The 18,908-nt window shown below is 47.7% G+C and overlaps 1 protein-coding gene across 1 annotated transcript in view; it reads right to left on the bottom strand.

Annotated features, from left to right (window-relative positions):
* LOC146788633 (putative cation-transporting ATPase 13A4) overlaps positions 1-18,908 on the bottom strand; it is a 235,098-nt gene that overhangs the window by 198,979 nt on the left and 17,211 nt on the right. The window contains exon 2 of the mRNA XM_085635818.1: positions 5,076-5,249. Coding sequence (XP_085491944.1) covers positions 5,076-5,249 — 174 coding nt within the window. The remainder of the gene's footprint in view (positions 1-5,075; positions 5,250-18,908) is intronic.

Genomic DNA, 18,908 nt, shown 5'->3' with positions numbered 1-18,908 from the left:
TTACTTAACTGAAAATGAGTTCTATTACCAGACCACAAATGTGCATTTTAATGAACAGCAGGTGTGTCTTTTTACTCAACAGAAGATGAGCGTTATTAACAAACCACAAATGTCTTTCATTAACCAATGGCAGAGCCCAGTCTTCCCTTTGGACACCCTTTGTGATTGCCAGAAGTTTTATGTTTGTAAATGTCTAATTTACTTTCTATGTAAGGGTTAGTTTAAATAAATTATAAGAGTTCCACTCTTAACGCCTGTTTGATTGCATATCATATATTAATTCAAAAGATAAATCAGCTTGTTTTGTTTTATTTAATCTAGATATTTGTGTCTTCATGTATGTTTAATGAAGCTTTATGGATGTAGAGAAATTCACAGGTTTTAAATCTGATATCAGATGCTGGGTCACCGCAGAACGTTTTGCCTTCCTCCTAGCCTTTTTTTCTGACATGGTGTTGGTGGTTTTAGGACTCTGGGCACTTTGGCACTGCTGTCCAGTGTAAAGTGCGTGTGCTCTCTGTGGTAAACATGGTAAGGTTGGTCTACACCTGTTTGGCCTATTTAATTTACCTGTCAGTTCCTTGTAAAGTGGTATCTCATAAACCCGGGGCTGGTAAATTAAATGCTACTGGTGGGCTTGCAGCGCTGATTGCGCCACCCACCAAAGTAGCCTTTCAAACCTGTCTCCGGCCTCTGCCATTGCAGGGCCTGTGCTGTGACGTGGCACCTAAAGTGTGTGCCATGTCTGTGACCCCCCTTTTACTGCATGTCAGTCACCCCTAAGGTAGGCCCTAGCTAGCCCTATGGGCAAGGTGCATTGTAGGTAAAAGGTAGGACATGTACCTTAAGTGTGTGACATGTCTTGGCAGTGACAAACAGCCATTTTGGTTTCTCACTGCTGTGTGGCTGCCCTCTCATAGGAATGCATTGGGGATTCCCTGATAACTGTTTCAGTGGTAATTCCTGATATGAGAGGAGCAGCGTGATCAAGTTTGGTATATTTGGAATAGTGATAATAAATGCTACGCAATGGTGTGCGCAGATTTATTATAACTATTTTAGAAATGCCACTTTTAGAAGTTGCCATTTCTGTGTGCTATGTGTCTGCCTCGTCTGCGCTAAGCTGAATAGGGCATCTGCATTTGGAGTAGTGGGAGGAGTAGTCCCTTGACCCTGAATAGGTCTGTGCCTGCTATGTGAATGCTGGCTCCACCCCCTGTGGTGTGTCTGATGAGGTGCCCCCACCAGACTAAGAGGAAGAGGAGCCTTGTCAACAAAGTGCTCCAAAAAAACCCTGAACCAGTTAAGGCTGGTTCCCCCAAGCCCTGTGCCAGGGCAGACAAAGCAAATGTTGACATAAATATTGGGGCTGTGACCCCATGAAGGTGTGCTTTTCCTTGTGCTTGGGACTTGCAGTTGCTGGGCCCCAGGAGGAACCGCCACTAGGGACTGCCTCCCTGCTGGAGGACCCTGTGCTGGCCTGCCTGGGCCCAGCTTTGTCCCTGGAACTCTGGAGTCATAGCGCCTCGTGAGCGCTATATTTTAAATTATTAGGGGCAGGAAGGAGCCGTGACTGCTGCGCGAGGCTGTGAGGGAACCCCAGCATGTTGATTCCCCCCTGCACTGCTTTTAACGGAGCGGAGCCCACCCCGCATTCTGCTCATCTGGCGGGAGCCCACTCCGCACTTGAGTTTATTTTACAGTGGGAGCCCACCCTGCGTTTGTGCTCCTTTGGCGGGAGCCCACCCCGCATTTGCGTGCTCTTTGCAGTGGGAGCCCAGCCCGCATTCTGTGCTGAGGAGAATCTCCGGGCCACTGTCAATGCGACCCGGAAGCCAGGCGGCCTTGCCTGGTTGTGGGCGGGGCCTGCAGCCTTTCGGACGTCCAGGGCCTCAGGGGCTCCACGTTGAAGTCCCGGTCCCAGGAAGGGGGACCGAGCGAAGTGAGGAGAGTCGGGAAGTTGGCGCATGCCTGAGCGGGGCTCCTGTGAGCCAGAGAAGTTGGAGCTGTGCAAGCTCCATTTCGGCCTTCCACCACCTCTGAGAGATAGGTGAAGCCCCCGCAGGAAGACCAGAGGAATACCAGAGGAGCCCGATGAGTGGGGCTGGCTGGGGAGCGAAAACCTGACGCGGCACATTGTCGGTGCCTTCCCTACGAGGAGCCCCGGTGAGAGGTGGCTCCCTCAAATCATTGCTGGTGCCGAGACCGGCCCCAGAAGAGCCCCCGTGGAGTGGGGCTTCCCGAGGCACATTGTCGTGCCTGTTTTCCTGAGCGGTCCTGCAGGAGAGCGGTCCACTCCAACGTGGGGATCATTTGATATTCAGAGGTCCCGGAGTGGGGCCTCCCTGGCACAGTTGGTAGCAGTGCCTATTTTTGGCCTAAATTTTGTCACAGCTGCACCGCGAGAGAGAGCGGGCAGCTGCAACGAGTGGGGCACATGGTTTGAAGAGTCCCGGAGGGGGGCTTCCACGGCACATGTAGTGCCAGTGCCATTTTCCTTTGGGAGCATTTTGTTTTTAATAAGAGGGGTGAGTGGCAACCCCCCTGCCCCAGTGCATGATGCACAGTGCTGCTGCTGCAAGTGGCAGCTTAGCGCCCTGACTTTCTGGACAGAGGCCAAGGGCATTTAGAGCCCAAGTGAAAGGCCAGTTGGCCTGGGTTTCAGTTTCCAGGGTGGTGTATGCACCTGGTCAGTGTACTGTGGTGCACTGCGTTTTTTTGCATAATGTGTTTTATGCTTGTGATGCTTATTGCGTAGTGTGTTTATGCTAATGAGGTTTGGGCCTAATGTGTTTTATGCCTAATGTGATAATGCTAAGGTCATTAATGTACCAGTACTTACTGGTTGTGTTTCATATTTTCTACCTGCATTCTGATGGTTCTGACCGTGGCCCAATTGGCCTGGTCCTGTATATAATCCCCTGGGAATATTGCCTAGTGCCAGTTGGCACAGTGTATATTGTGTGATTATGACTCTAATGTGTTTATGATAATGCAAAGGCTATTTTTGATATAACCTTGTGTGGAGTTTTTTTGTGGTGTGCCTAGTGAGTTGCTGCTGTGTGTGTGTTGCGCAAACGCTTTACACATTGCCTCTGGGATAAGCCTGACTGCTTGTGCCAAGCTACCAAGGGGGTGAGCAGGGGTTCTCTTCAGCGAGTAACTCCCTTGCCCTGACTAGAGTGGTGGTTTCTGCCTGGCTTAGGCGCATGCCCTAGCCAACCAGGAATCCCATTTCTTATATCAGATAAGCTGGATTGTTCTTCAACCAGCCTATTGTCAGCTTAGTGTCACAGATACTTCGAATCAAGAAGAGCAACCAGTAGACAGTTATTGCCTTGAGCCCGGTGATATGGAGCTAGCCTATGGCATTGTGCAGCTACGTGCCAAGGGTCAATGAGGCAGGGATCGCCATCCTCCGCTGCCAGCGTGGTTGCATCATCAGGGCTCGGATCCAAGGTCTGCCCTGGGCGGGCCCTGGTATTATGTGTCTTTATTCGCCCTCACCTGGACATGTGCATGCAGCAGCCCTCTGTTTCAATGGCAAACAAACAGCACATGCTTAATTATTGTGTTAAGGATAGAGTCTGAAGTTGGGCAATACTAACAAAGGTTTGACCGCCGGCCTGAACATTGTGATTCTGCAACCACCCTGAAGCCATGTGGAGAATGTGGACCACCACATTCCAGTGGGGATAGGCTGGGAATGTGCATCACTGACTGTGTTACCGGCACTCACTCATTACACCTCATTACATGCAGCCCATGCCCTACCAATGGTAAAAGACGTGTGAGTGAGCGACTCAGCCCATGAATCAAGCATTCCGTGCACAGAAGCCTTGCACCTTTTACAATCCTTAGGATCAGAGGAGATAGCTTTTAGGGTTTATTCCCTTTTGAGGCTGGTGCTCAAGACAAGGAAATGTAAGAGTGATACTTTTGTGTACTGAGGCCACAGACTAATTTTAATCCTGTCTTTGTGTTGATTGCACAATTTGTTACTGCAGAGCTGCATTTTAATCAAAGTATTTTAGCATTCTTATGGCAGATGACTTATTTTTAAAGCATTACATTAGGAACTGAACCCTCAGGACTTCATTTTGTGTGTACTATGATATTATTATGGGGGGTGCTGCTTAAAATGTTTATTTTATGATGTACTGATATTATATACTTTTAAGGTCTTTCCAATGTGATTGAATAAAGTTGATTTGACTTGACTCAGACAGTGAGAGGCCAATCTCAGGCTGAGGCAAAGAGGACCAAGATTTTTCACAATTGACTGACTGAGCAAGGGATGAGTGACAAAGTTAGTAAGTACCTGAGTGAACGAGTGATGAATGAGTACATTAAGGAAAAATGAGCAAGCAAGAGCCTGAGTGACAAACTGTTTTTTGAGTGAGGCAATAAATGAGTGAGTCAGCGGATTAGTATGTGAATTACTAAGCAAACTACCTAATAAAGATTTGAGTGATTGAATGAAAAAAGAAACGAGTGAGGTATTAAGTGAGTGAATGGCTGGGGGAGGCAACTGGTGAAAGAACTAGCAATGGAATGAGCAACCTAGCCGGTGAGTGAATGAATATGCAATTGAGTCAATTGGCAAGTGACTAAGTGATCAAATACGTGAATGAGCAAACCAGTAAATGAGTGATGGGTCTAAGGCAAAGTGTGACTGAGTTTAAGTGCAAGTGAGTGAGGGTGCTATACAGTGAGTGACCAAGTAAATGATCAAGAAATTGACTAAGTGAGAAAAATGAATGAGTGAGCAAGTAATAGAATGAGCGAGTGAGAGTGTACCTTAATGAGCGAAGGAATGAGTATTTGAATAAATGAATAATTGAGTTTGTTAGATAATAAGTGACTGAGTGAGTTAGTGGGTGGTTGAAGGTGTCAATCAGTGAGCAAATAAGTCAGTAAGATATTAAAAAAGTGAATGAGCAAGGCAATAAATAAGGGAGTGAGTGATCAAGCAAGTGGGCCTTCAAATGAATACATGGCCTTTTCTGACATTACATAAATTAATCTATAGGGTCTGGAGGTCCAGATCTGGAGGAAGAGGCAGCGCCACCTACCGTTGACCTGAGTAAGACCACATTGGCTTCCTTCAGGGTGCAGGGGTTGCAGTTCGCCCGCACACTCCACTCTGGCTTCCAGTAGAAGAGCAGGAGGAGGACCCCTGCAGACAGGATGTACCCCGCAACACACAGCACAATCCAACCAGCACTGGCTCTGTACCCAAAGATTTCCTGCAGATAGAAAGACACACACAAGTTTTACATCCAAAACATGTCACAGCAAAACCTTTATTAATGTGGCATTCAGAATAACTGGCTTCTACTAGCACCAGGATGCCCTCCCGGGTGAGTCGTACACTAGACCTACACATAACATAATGTGATATACCATTCCTCCATGATACACATCGTCCTCCGGTTCCCTTTACTCCTTCCGCTGTCTTTTTTAGAGCGATGTTTCAAGATTAATACATAATCCATGTGTAATAAGTAAGATCATATTCGATCCATAAAATATGACAGAAATGTCTTGACTGACAAGTTGCAAAGGTGAAGAATTGTACGATTTCAAGCAGATGCAAGAGTACGCTCTTGAAGGTTTAGGTTTCCCAAAGCAAACAGGTTACAAAAATATTGGTGGAAATCAAGGGAAATATTCACATGGAAATGGCGCAGCACGGCGTTGCAGCATTTAAAAAATGCAGAAATGCGTCATTTTCACAAGAATACAGCGCACCCCGTTGTTTTCCCTTGCACTGGCACTGAAAATAGCTGCCTAGCGCCAACGCAGACACCCTTGCCTCTCATTGCAGGGAATGATTGTTTATGTGCAGGAAGGGACACCTTCCTGCACATATATAATCTTTAAAGGTGATTTGCTCCTTCTATGTCTGTTGCATTCTGCAGCACACATAGAAAGAGGAAACACAAGGAGAAATAAAAGTATTTCTTCTTGTTGCACCAATCTTACGCCTGTTCTTGCGTGGTGTTAGTTTTTGGCACCGCCTCAGATTTGCACATCCTTGTAAATCTGGGGCAGAGTCAAGAAGCAATGGGTGTTGGGGTTGGAACGTTGACAGCAACACTCATCGCACGCCCCTTTCACGCAGATATAGACTTGAAAAGGTATAATATTTGCAAAGCGGCAGTAAGCCACAAATATGTCTATATGCTGTAGGGCATTGGGCCCCCGGAACGTCCTCGCCGCTCATTCCCCTCAAATATGCCCCAAAATTCATTTATCAGGAGATTTTATGCTGTCCAAGGACATGTGTATTTATTCATCCAGTTAATAACAGGAAGCCAAACTTTCACCATTGTCCGCGTGTAAAATGTCCTTGTGAAGTAGCCCTCTCCGTCCCACAGATGCCTCTCCGCTCACCGGGCTCTCAAATGAGGCGAGTGAGGAGTAGCCAAGGGCTAGTACGACATAGTCCAGCCGAGACCACAATAAAAGATAGGATAAAGATGTATCCAGAGAAAATTTAAGAAGAATTAGCTTCATAGATCGGATAAGATTAAACCTATTATCGTCCTTCTTTTAGGGACCGGCCCCTGGACCCTTGTATTGTAGGGCGAGTGACCAATACATGGGCAGTGCCCCCGCCTGTGGTGGAGCAGCGACAATACTGAGAGCTGCACCGTCGTTGCCAAGTGGACAATGTCTTTGGGGTACAATAGAGATCCTGTAACACCTTCTACTGGAGCAATGTAAGAGCCAGGAGACCATTAAAAGGAATATCCGCGACACTGACCTGCTCTCTGAGTCCTAGGGACCATTTGTCTGCACAATATTATAGATTTGAGCTCTGTCCCTCTCAGCATTGCTCAACACTACATTAGCCGCAGTGTTACTACAAGTTTGATGCACTCACAGGCAAGAGTAGACATAGTCGGAGGTTTAAAGCAGTCTCTTATCTGTAGGTATTTGAAACATACCAGGGGCTGGGAGCACATGAGCTGGAAGGGACTGTTCAAAGGATCAAAAAGGTGATCCAAAGTACAGATGTACGGAAGAGCTAGCCACGGTGCACATCTGAACTGAAGAGCTAGCCACGGCGCACATCTGAACTGAAGAGCTAGCCACGGCGCACATCTGAACTGAAGAGCTAGCCACGGCGCACATCTGAACTGAAAAGCTAGCCACGGCGCACATCTGAACTGAAGAGCTAGCCACGGCGCACATCTGAACTGAAAAGCTAGCCACGGCGCACATCTGAACTGAAGAGCTAGCCACGGCGCACATCTGAACTGAAGAGCTAGCCACGGCGCACATCTGAACTGAAGAGCTAGCCACGGCGCACATCTGAACTGAAGAGCTAGCCACGGCGCACATCTGAACTGAAAAGCTAGCCACGGCGCACATCTGAACTGAAGAGCTAGCCACGGCGCACATCTGAACTGAAGAGCTAGCCACGGCGCACATCTGAACTGAAGAGCTAGCCACGCGCACATCTGAACTGAAGAGCTAGCCACGGCATACATCTGAACTGAAGAGCTAGCCACGGCATACATCTGAACTGAAGAGCTAGCCACACCGTACAGCTGTACTGAATACTGATGAGCTAGCCCACACCATACAGCTGTACTGAGGAGCTAGCCACACCGTACAGCTGTACTGAATACTGAAGAGCTATCCCACACCATACAGCTGTACTGAGGAGCTAGCCACACCGTACAGTTTTACTGTAGAGATAGCCACACCTTACAGCTATAATGTAGAGCCTTCCACACCGTACAGTTGTAAGGAAGAGCTAACCACACCGTACAGCTGTAATGTAGAGCTAGCCACACCGTACAGTTGTAATGAAGAGCTAACCACACCATACAGCTCTAATGTAGAGCTAGCCACACCGTACAGCTGTAATGTAGAGCCTTCCACACTGTACAGTTGTAATGTAGAGCTAGCCACACTGTACAGCTGTACTGAATACTGACGAGCTAGCCCAAACCATACAGCTGTACTGAATACTGCAGAGCTAGCCCACACCATACAGCTGTACTGAGGAGCTAGCCACACCGTACAGCTGTACTGAATACTGAAGAGCTAGCCCACACCATACAGCTGTACCGAGGAGCTAGCCACACCGTACAGCTGTACTGAATACTGAAGAGCTAGCCCACACCATACAGCTGTACTGAGGAGCTAGCCACACCATACAGTTTTACTGTAGAGATAGCCACACCGTACAGCTATAATGTAGAGCCTTCCACACCGTACAGTTGTAAGGAAGAGCTAACCACACCGTACAGCTGTAATGTAGAGCTAGCCACACCGTACAGTTGTAATGAAGAGCTAACCACACCATACAGCTCTAATGTAGAGCTAGCCACACCGTACAGCTGTAATGTAGAGCCTTCCACACTGTACAGTTGTAATGTAGAGCTAGCCACACCGTACAGCTGTAATGTAGAGCTAACCACACCGTACAGCTGTAATGTAGAGCTAGCCACACCATACAGCTATAATGTAGAGCTAGCCACACCGTACAGCTGTAATGTAGAGCTATCCACACCATACAGCTGTTCTGAAGCGCTAGCCCCCACCGTACAGCTGTAATGTACCAGCAGCTGTGGACAGCCCTACGGACGGTGACGGAATGAGGATTGTGAAATCACACTAGGAGCAGGCAGCGGATTGGGAGAGCACCAAGAGAGCACTACAGACGTGTAGGAATTCATGCATGAGAAATAAAAACATGCAGGAAGGCATGCACGAAAACTCCAGACGTGCCGGAAGTCATGCATGGAAACTCCAGACACGCAGGTAGTAATGCATGAGAACTACAGGAGTGCAGGAAGTCATGCACAAAAGATACAGACGTGCAGGAAGTCATGCATGAGAAATAGAAACGTGCAGGAATTCATGCATGAAAACTACAGGTGTGCAGGAAGTCATGCATGAGCTGCAGGTGTACATAAAGTCATGCATGACAAATAGAAACGCGCAGAAAGTCATGCACAAAAACTACATATGTGCAGGCAGTCATGCACAAGAACTACAGGCATGCATGGATGAGAACAAGTGTGCAAGAAGTCATGCATGAGAACTACAGATGTGCAGGAAGTCATGCAGGAAATCTACAGGAGTGCAGGAAGAAATGCATGAGAACTACAGATGTGCAGGAAGTCATGCATGAGAACTACAGAAGTGCAGGAAGTCATGCATGAGAACTACAGATGTGCAGGAAGTCATGCGGGAGAACTACAGTAGTGCAGGAAGTAATGCATGAGAACTATAGATGTGCAGGAAGTCATGCATGAGAACTACAGGAGTGCAGGAAGTAGTGCATGAGAACTACAGATGTGCAGGAAGTCATGCAGGAGAACTACAGGAGTGCAGGGAGTAATGCATGAGAACTACAGATGTACAGGAAGTCATGCATGAGACCTACAGGAGTGCAGGAAGTCATGTATGAGAACTACAGATGTGGAGGATGTCATGCATTAGAACTACAGGAGTGCAGGAAGTCATGCAGGAGAACTACAGGAGTGCGGGAAGTCATGCAAGAGAACTACAGGAGTGCAGGAAGTCATGCATGATAACTACAGATGTGGAGGATGTCATGCATTAGAACTACAGGAGTGCAGGAAGTCATTCATGGGAACTACAGGAGTGCAGGAAGTCATGTAGAAGTACTACATGAGTGCAGGAAGGCATGCATGAGAACTACAGGAGTGCAGGATATCATGCAGGAGAACTATAGGAGTGCAGGAAGTCATGCATGAGAACTACAGGAGTGCAGGAAGTCAAGCATGAGAACTACAGGAGTGCAGAAATTCATGCATGAGAACTAAAGATGTGGAGGATGTCATGCATTAGAACTACAGGAGTGCAGGAAGTCATGCAGGAGAACTACAGGAGTGCAGGAAGTCATGCATGAAAACTACAGATGTGGAGGATGTCCTGCATGAGAACTGCAGGAGTACAGGAAGTCATTTAGGAGAGCTACAGGAGTGCAGGAAGTCATGCATGAGAACTACAGGAGTACAAGAAGTCATGCAGGAGAACTACAGGAGTGCAGGAAGTAATGCATGAAAACTACAGACGTGCAGGAAGTCATGCATTAGCTGCAGGTGCAAATAAAGTCATGCATGAGAAATAGAAACTTGCAGAAAGTCATGCACAAAAACAACAGATGTTCAGGCAGCCAAGCACAAGAACTACAGGAATGCATGGATGAGAACAAGCGTGCAAGAAGTCATGCATGAGAACTACAGGAGTGCAGGAAGTCATGCATTAGAACTACAGGAGTGAAGGAAGTCATGCAGGAGAACTACAGGAGTGCAGGAAGTCATGCATGGTAACTACATACATGCAAGAAGTCATGCATGAGCTGCAGGTGTACATAGAGTCATGCATGTGAAATAGAAATGTGAAGAAAGTCATGCACAAAAAGTACAGACGTTCAGGCAGCCAAGCATGAGAACTACAGGAATGTATGGATGAGAACAAGCGTGCAAGAAGTCATGCATGAGAACTACAGGAGTGCAGGAAGTCATGCAGGAGAACTACAGGAGTGCAGGAAGTAATGCATGAGAACTACAGATGTGCAGGAAGTCCTGCATTAGAACTACAGGAATGCATGGATGAGAAGAAACGTGCAGGAAGTCATGCATGAGAACGACAGACATGGAGGATGTCATGCATTAGAACTACAGGCATGCAGGAAGTTATGCATGAGAACAACAAGTGTGTAGAAAGTCATGCACGAGAAATACAGATGTGCAGGACTTCATGTATGAGAATGACAGACATGCAGGTAGTCATGCATGAGAAATACAGACGTGCAGTATGTCATGGATAACAAACACAGACAGGAAGGAAGCCATGCATGCGAACAACAGGTGTACAGTAGGTCATGCATAAGAAATACAGACTTGAAGAAAGTTCTTCTTAAGAACTACAAAAGTACAGTATGTCATGTATGAGACCTACAGAGGTGCAGGAAGTCATGCTCGTTGACTCAGACCCCCTCGTCCTTTGGGCACCATAAGTGGCATCATCTCCAGATTGGGTGCCTGTCAAAGACCCTTCAGTCCACCTCTTATCCTCAGGTAATGCCACCAGGGCTGGTCATACGTCACAGCGTCGAGGCGCACATATATCAGCCCCAGTGTCAACACCTTTCTATGGTTCAAGGATGCATACTCCTGGAAGCATAGATTTACTCCTCCACATCTACTTACCTTGACTATACAGTGGTAGCCGATAGACATACAGATCAATATTAAACCATCCACCCTGTGACCACTTGCCAAACAGGGCAGCATTGCCCGCCCAGAAGGATGAAATTAACAGAAAGAGGTCAAACGGGTACGTTGGCACTGAAAAACCCTGAGTCTGGGGCTACCTCACCCCGAATTAGGCTTTCACAGAAAAGCAGTCAGCGTAGGGGAGCTTCAATGTAATTACAGACTTAAGGAAAGAGAGCTGAACCGTCACATTCTTGGCACCAGGGATAGGCCTGCTCAAATCCACTTGAGAAACTGGCACAGAACCCAGTGGCTGGCACACCAAGGAAGAGCCTGGTGTCTAGCTTCTTCCAGGATGACAAACCCTGTCTGTGATGCCAGCATTGTTAGCTTCTTGCTAGGATCCCTGCCAGAGTGTCTGGCACCAGATGTACCGTGCCACATAATCGTAGCGCAGAGGATCAAGGGCCAGGTGTCCTTTTCACTGGTCACTAATTACTGTTCACATTCGGCGATTAGTGTTCTACTGAATGGTAAGGAATGTTATGAACCGATCTATGGTCAAATAGACTTGTTCATAGATTACCAGGTAAGTATGGGTCATAATCTGGCCTACCTCATGAATATTAATGAAGCAGGTTGCACATTGCAACTCACTCTGGTACAGGCAGTCCAAGAGTTGCACTCTCCTCAGTGATGACCGTAGAGTGACTACAGTCAACACTAAGGGGAATTCAAATCATGGACTGCATGTACCATGATGTAAAGGAGCTAACATTTCTGGGATGTTATGTAGTGTCCGGCCACACACTTTTGCCTGTCCATACTGACTTTCATGACCTCCTCTCCCATTTATCACACATTCCTAATGTTCCTTTTTGTAAAAAATTGTATTCCGGCCCATTGATTACACTTCATCCGGCCCAAGCCGGAGAGTACGGCTGGGGCCGGAGAGTACGGCTGGGGCCAGAGAGTACAGCTGGGGCCAGAGAGTACGGCTGGGGCCAGAGAGTACGGCCTGGGGCCAGAGAGTACGGCTGGGGCCAGAGAGTATGGTCTGGGCCAGAGAGTACGGCTGGGGCCAGAGAGTACGGCTGGGGCCAGAGAGTACGGTCTGGGCCAGAGAGTACGGTCTGGGCCAGAGAGTACGGCTGGGGCCAGAGAGTACGGTCTGGGCCAGAGAGTACGGTTGGAGCCAGAGAGTACGGCTGGGGCCAGAGAGTACGGCTGGGGCCAGAGAGTACGGCTGGGGCCGGAGAGTACGGCTGGGGCCAGAGAGTACGGCTGGGGCCAGAGAGTACGGCTGGGGCCAGAGAGTACGGCTGGGGCCAGAGAGTACGGCCTGGGGCCAGAGAGTACGGCTGGGGCCAGAGAGTACGGTCTGGGCCAGAGAGTACGGCTGGGGCCAGAGAGTACGGCTGGGGCCAGAGAGTACGGTCTGGGCCAGAGAGTACGGTTGGAGCCAGAGAGTACGGCTGGGGCCAGAGAGTACGGCTGGGGCCAGAGAGTACGTTACAAAAAACAACGGTCCTAAACCTATACTTAGAATGAATTAATCAAAATACTTTGTTTCTTGTATGATTCAATTAACCATATCATTAAATGAGGTAAACAACATAAAAAACAGAAAACGACCTTGAAAAGAAATTACCATATATTTATTCAGTAATATTTTGGATAAAAGCCATATATATTATTTTAATCTCATGAATCAATCAAAGGAGGTTGCACCAGAGGAAGGTGTGCAGTGAAGAAGAGGGTGCTCAAGTGTAAAGAGATAAAGAAGAAGAATACTTCAACACATTATCAAGAATTTAATATGTCAAGGCAGGGTAGGGCGGTTACAAGTCACCGTCCTAGCTAGTCTGTCCCAATGGCATTCATGTAAACTTGACTTTTGTTTTATAACAGAAATCAATTCCGGAGTAGCACATTAAGGAGGGTATTTTGGGTACAGACTAAATACAAATGGGGCGTCGACGTTTCGATCCGACTTTCGACCATAAGGGAAATTAAACAGCCTCGGTCTTGCGGATCTTCATCAGGACTTGGCCTGGGCAACCTATCAATTATGGGTGAGTAACGAAATCCACGGTTCATACATGGAGTCCAGTAGAATGAGTTCTATAGTCCAAACTTGACAGTGAATGTCCAAGGGTTAACCACCAGAGGCTTCAAGGGACGATTACAGCCAATGTTCCGATTCAAGAGTAAGCGGACATCTGGGGTTCCTTAAATTATTGTATAAGAGCGCGCCTAGCCAGTACGCGGTCGTCACCATGGAATCAAGCACAAATGAAGAGAGTACGGCTGGGGCTGGAGAGTACGGTCTGGGTGAGGAGATTTCTGTACCGATTCACAAAGGCAATCTGAGACTAAATTCTAAGTTTGCGCCTTTTGGACTTCAGAGAGGTCATTCACGAATCCTCTGTGAACACCGAAAGTGGTAAAGTTAGACTTTTGTCTCAGATTGTCTTTGTGAATCAGACCCATTGTGTTTGCAGGAAAGAACCGGAGCTTGAAGACAAAAAGTCACAACTTTGCAGACTCTCGCTCAGGAACACAGATGATTGAAGGTTGAACTCTTTCCACACCTGCAGCTGGAGGCCCTCGGTGGTCCACTTGAATTATCCATCGTTGTGCAGATGTGTAAGATATTGTCACCAACTGGAGGGGGGGAAAGTGACTATACAGAAGACATCTTTCAGGATTAGACAATTAGAAGTAGCTGGGAGGGTTTAATTGTCTCAATCTTCAGAAGCAAAACCCGCCGCACCTCATGTGATGTTTCCCAAAATGCTTCAATTGGAATGGGGCATTGAGAGGGCATCCCAGCCTCCTCTCTGTCAGTTTTAGCCTCAATGAAGTTTACTTCACCTCAATCCCTGCTGTCCCAGAATCCCTGAAGAATCTATAAGCCCTTTATTTGGACAGCGTATGGTGACACAGGTAGTCAACAAAGGCCCACTCACACTCAAAAGTCATCTCCGGCGAGCTTTAGAATTGACATAATCCTGCAGTCTTTGTTCTCTGTTTGGTGCTAGATAGCTCTAGGCAGTGTGGTCGACGCGCTGGAACCATGACTTCCAAGCCTGGAGAGGACCACAGCTCCAGATGGAAGCCCTACCCTTACTGGGCTTGGAAACTTCTCAACCAATCGTGTTTGGTGACGCTGAGGGAGGATTGTGGGAAAGCGCTCTCTGAACAAGGGACGGTAATGAAGGTCACAATCAAAGTTCTCTATATGGACTACTGAGGGTCTAGACTGAAGGGGGCTCATTTTAATTAAATTAGAATATTTTGTTGAGCATTTGATACAGTACAGACTCACAGTCCTGACTCCAAGGATGGGTGGAAAGCTATATAAAGAACATATTTCATTGTAGAATGAGGCTGGTGCCTGAGACAAATCCTATGATTGGTTAAAACATTTTCTAGAAGAAAGAGAACAGGTGGGCTTCATTCCTTCTCTTAACCTCTTCTTTAAGTGACTCAGTGTGGGTTCTACAAGGATCTTTGCATACCCCAGGTCCTACTAACACATCGACGGCCATGTCGGCTAAACTCGTTACCCTTTGTGACATTCGCGGCTTACACCCAAACTATTCATTAGTTAGGTAGCAACACACCAGCAGCAAAGGAAATGTTTCAGAACTGCATAAGTGTGGTTGCAGGTTGGATCAGCCAGAGCTGTCTAAAATGTAACTCAAAGGACCCAGTGTTGCTGATCGTGGGAGGTCCCCTCCGCATGCACGTGCGATATATGTCTCAGGCACATACTCTAAACGGTTGCTACAGTTAAATCCATCTGCCTGTTTTTATTACGTAAAACTTCTAAAAAAAATCCTACCTGTATACCATCCATTCACAGATGCACTGTGGTTTGGGCAAATGTAGTATCCCGCATAAATTACAGCACCTCCCTCTAGCTAGGACTATGCAACCATCATATAAGGAAACCGGAATTGATCAGCCAGGATGCTGATAGGACAAAGGCCGAGCTTGCGTGTTCCACAATCTGAAAAATCAGAACTGGCCCCTTTAAAAAAGAGCGGAGTTTAAATGCCCTTGTGTGTGTGTCACAAGGCTGTATACAGACGTAGGCCCGGATTTACTTGTTTATCAAGCAGCACAGGGCAGAAGCACCAATGCTGTGCGGCGTTGTGTGACCAGGAGAGAGCAGGAGAGCGCCATATTCAAAGAAATATTTCACTCTCCTCCCCTCTCCCTAACGCCAGCGCAGAAATGTGCGGCCATGCGCCACGGACACCCCTTTGCACCATATGCAAGGGTGTCTCCGTGAGTCTAGCACGTGTTTTGTACCAGAAGGATGACCGTCCAGAACAAAGCACCGTGCTTAAACTAACTTTAAAACGTTGCCCACTTTGCACGTGTGCCGCACAGTGCAGAGCACATGCAAAGTCGGAAAAGAAAGGAAGAATGAAAGCATTCCTTCTTCATATCGCCTATTTGAAATGGCCGTACTTTTTTGCTGCAAAATCTTGTCTACTCTATAAGTAAATAAAGTTTTACATCAAAAATCTTGCGTATTTGCATTGGAATGCCCATGCACCACCCATGGAACGCCTCCTTGCTGCTAAGTAATGCAAACAGCACTATGCGCTACTTTGTGTTACTTACAAGTGATTTTCCAGCACAAAACAAGTTTTGCGCTTGAAAGTTAATAGTTAAGAAAAGATTTTGCATTGATTTTTGTAAAACATATCATATAAACTTACTAAATATACCCCATAGTTTTCTACATACAACCCCACCAGAGCTCTTCAGTCTGCCTCTGCTAACTATTTAGTGGTCCCCAAAATGTGAAGGATGAGAGCCGGTGGCTGCTCCTTTTCCAATCTTCCAACCAGACTTAGGATGGACTTCCCAGCCGCCTCAATCCCCTGAAACTTAGAAAACCCCTAAAAAGACTTCTGCTTTCTGAATGGCTCCGGTTAAGTGGACCTCATTGGGATTTCTTGCACCAAGAGGCCCTATTTAAGGTCATTAGGAGTTTTACGAACCAATCAAATATAAATTGATACAAATTGAGTCCATCTCAAATATGAGGAGCTGTACTTGGGGCACTGCAGTGTCTGAGGTCCTGTTGGGACCGGATTACAGAGACCTTGAGGTAAAGGGCGAGATGAGTCCATCATTGGGCAGTAATGGGTGGGAGGCCAACGAGGCCACGTTAGTACACTAACATGGACCTGCTGATGAGGTACAGTGCAGGCCATTGTCTTCACCAACTTTCAAGCTCAGGGTAAGGCGTCACCAGGAGGGTGCACATATAAATAGAATGCACCGTAGTCCAAAATAAACACACTAATGCTAATCCAAATATGATGCTGTTTGCACGGACTGTCGCCATGAGATGAGGTTTAGTTATCAGATTATGACAGTGGTGTGGCAGAGGCTCTGAGGAGGACAAAGTCTGGTCTGCAAAGATCTGGTGCGCCCTCTCTGATGACGTTACCCATATCATTAGTATTTTCCAATTCTCCTAAGATTAGCTTCAACAGTTTAAAGTCTGTGTTATCGCTCACTTGTAAACAACATGTGTAAGTTAGTTGAAACTCACTTCCGTTCAGTTAGCACAGCTCTGCATTAAAGTTTGCACCATTTTGCACCAATGACATCCAGTGGTCGCTGGTGACATTTGAAAGGTGTAGGGTGTTAAGGTTAAAGATGAGTGACCCGTGGTAAGCGAGCTAGCGAATGAGCCCAACCAGCAAAATGGGTGTTCGGGCGGTTCATCCCCCAAGAAATCAAGCCTGACCGGCATAATGGGTGTTTGAGGCGGTTCATCCCCCAAGAAATTGAGCTTGACCGGCACAAAGGGTGTTTGGGTGGGTCATCCCCCAAGAAATCGAGCCTGACCGGCACAATGGGTGTTCAGGCCAGTTCATCCCCCAAGACATTTCTTTAAAAAGCGGGCAAATGGTGCATTTTGAAGCAAATTTGAGACAGCAAGAAGGTTAATAAAGCAATTGTGAGAGTGCAGTTATGACACCAAAAAAGAGATTTCATATGCTAATGACATAGGTAGCTGCGTATTCAGTATAACGACAGAACTTCATAACAATGCTGAGAATCTCACAGATTTCTTTGTTTATTGATATACCTCCAAGTTTCAGTGGTATTAGACAGGTGGTGGAGGCTACAGATCGGTTGTCTTTGGTGGTCATGGCCTGCAAAGCCAATGGAGAGGCCAGGCTCTGTGTGGACATGAGGGAACTTAACAAAGCGGTGGTGGTGGACCACTATACACTTCCAAACATATGCAAAATGTTGAGTTCCCCTTGATGGTGCGAAGCATTTCTTGTCTTTAGACCTGACCTCTGCCTACCACCAAATAAAGATACATTCCCAGTCCAGTACGAGAAACTAACAGCATTTGTCATGTCTTGTGGTACCTTCAAGTTCCTGAGAATGCCCTTTGTTTTAATTTTAGCTGCCTTTATATTTCAGAGAGCGATGAAGCGCATTCTTAGGGGAATTGGAGGAGTGAAGGTATATCAGGAAGATGTCCTGATATTTGGTGTTAATTGTAAGGAACATGATGGCAGACTACAGAAGGTTTTGTCAAAGCTTTGGGATGCTGGCCTGACTTTGAAAGCGTCATCAATAGAGCGGGCACCGATGTTGTCAAAGGCTGTGTTACTCTACCAGGGCTAGATGGGCAGCATCAGTGTCACCACCGTGTACACCAGCAGAGGGGGAGTCACAGTTGTAAAACGGTGTGCTACTCTACAAGGGCTCGATGGTTAGCCTGTCACCACCACCTTTAACATTAGAGGGAGCACCAATGTTGTCAAAGGTTGTGTTACTGTGGGAGCCGGCCTCGTGGCGTGGTCCTGTTTCCCCGCGCTAAGCCGCACGAGGTCCCATGCACATCGGGACTCCTCCATCTTGGATTGCACGTCACTCCACGTGACCACCTGTATGACCCTGTTCTACCCGGCCTCAGTCCCAGCGAGGCCTGACATCGAGACGCCAACCCCTGGCCCGGGGGATACCACGTGAGCCCTTCCCACTGCCGGCGGAGGGCAGTATCGATGGGACCGCCTACCGTCTCTCCACACCTAGGTGTGATCAACCCACAGCTCTCTGGGGCCTGGCACCTCTCCTGCTGGGCGTCTGGCCGCTCCCTACCCGGCCTCTCCGCCCCCTCCGGGCGCACGGGTCCGGACATCAAAGGGCTCCCGTCCTATATCTGGGGCGACCCGACAACAGGGCAGTAGTTGTATCCTGGAGTCAAGAGCCCTGCTGATCGGATCGTGGCTGACCCTCCGGAAGAAGACTCACCCTGAACCACCACTTGAGCCCTGCGGACGACGTCGCGGCTCCACCGTGCTTAAAGACCTTCACGAACCTTTGGGGCCCTGCTGATGCTGTCGCGGCCCGACCTTGTTGAACCTTACCACCAGAGCCCAGCTGACCTCGTCGCGGCTCGACCGAAGTGGACCTACCACCAGAGCCCTGCTGACCGTGTCGCGGCTCGACCTAAGCGGAACTACCATCCGAGCCCTGCAGACGACGTTGCGGCTCTCCACGTCCGAGCCGCTCTGAGACCAGCATCCAAGGTCTGGCGCAGAGCCCTCCCGTGCCTGGCTGGCACTAAGACTGTCCCGCTACCCTACCCTCTTGAACGAACATTGAGACTCTGATAGGATCCCTCGATCCCGCTGT

Source organism: Triturus cristatus, chromosome 11, assembly GCF_964204655.1.
Source record: "Triturus cristatus chromosome 11, aTriCri1.1, whole genome shotgun sequence".
Taxonomy (NCBI): domain Eukaryota; kingdom Metazoa; phylum Chordata; class Amphibia; order Caudata; family Salamandridae; genus Triturus; species Triturus cristatus.
This window is presented reverse-complemented; position numbering and strand designations above follow the sequence as displayed.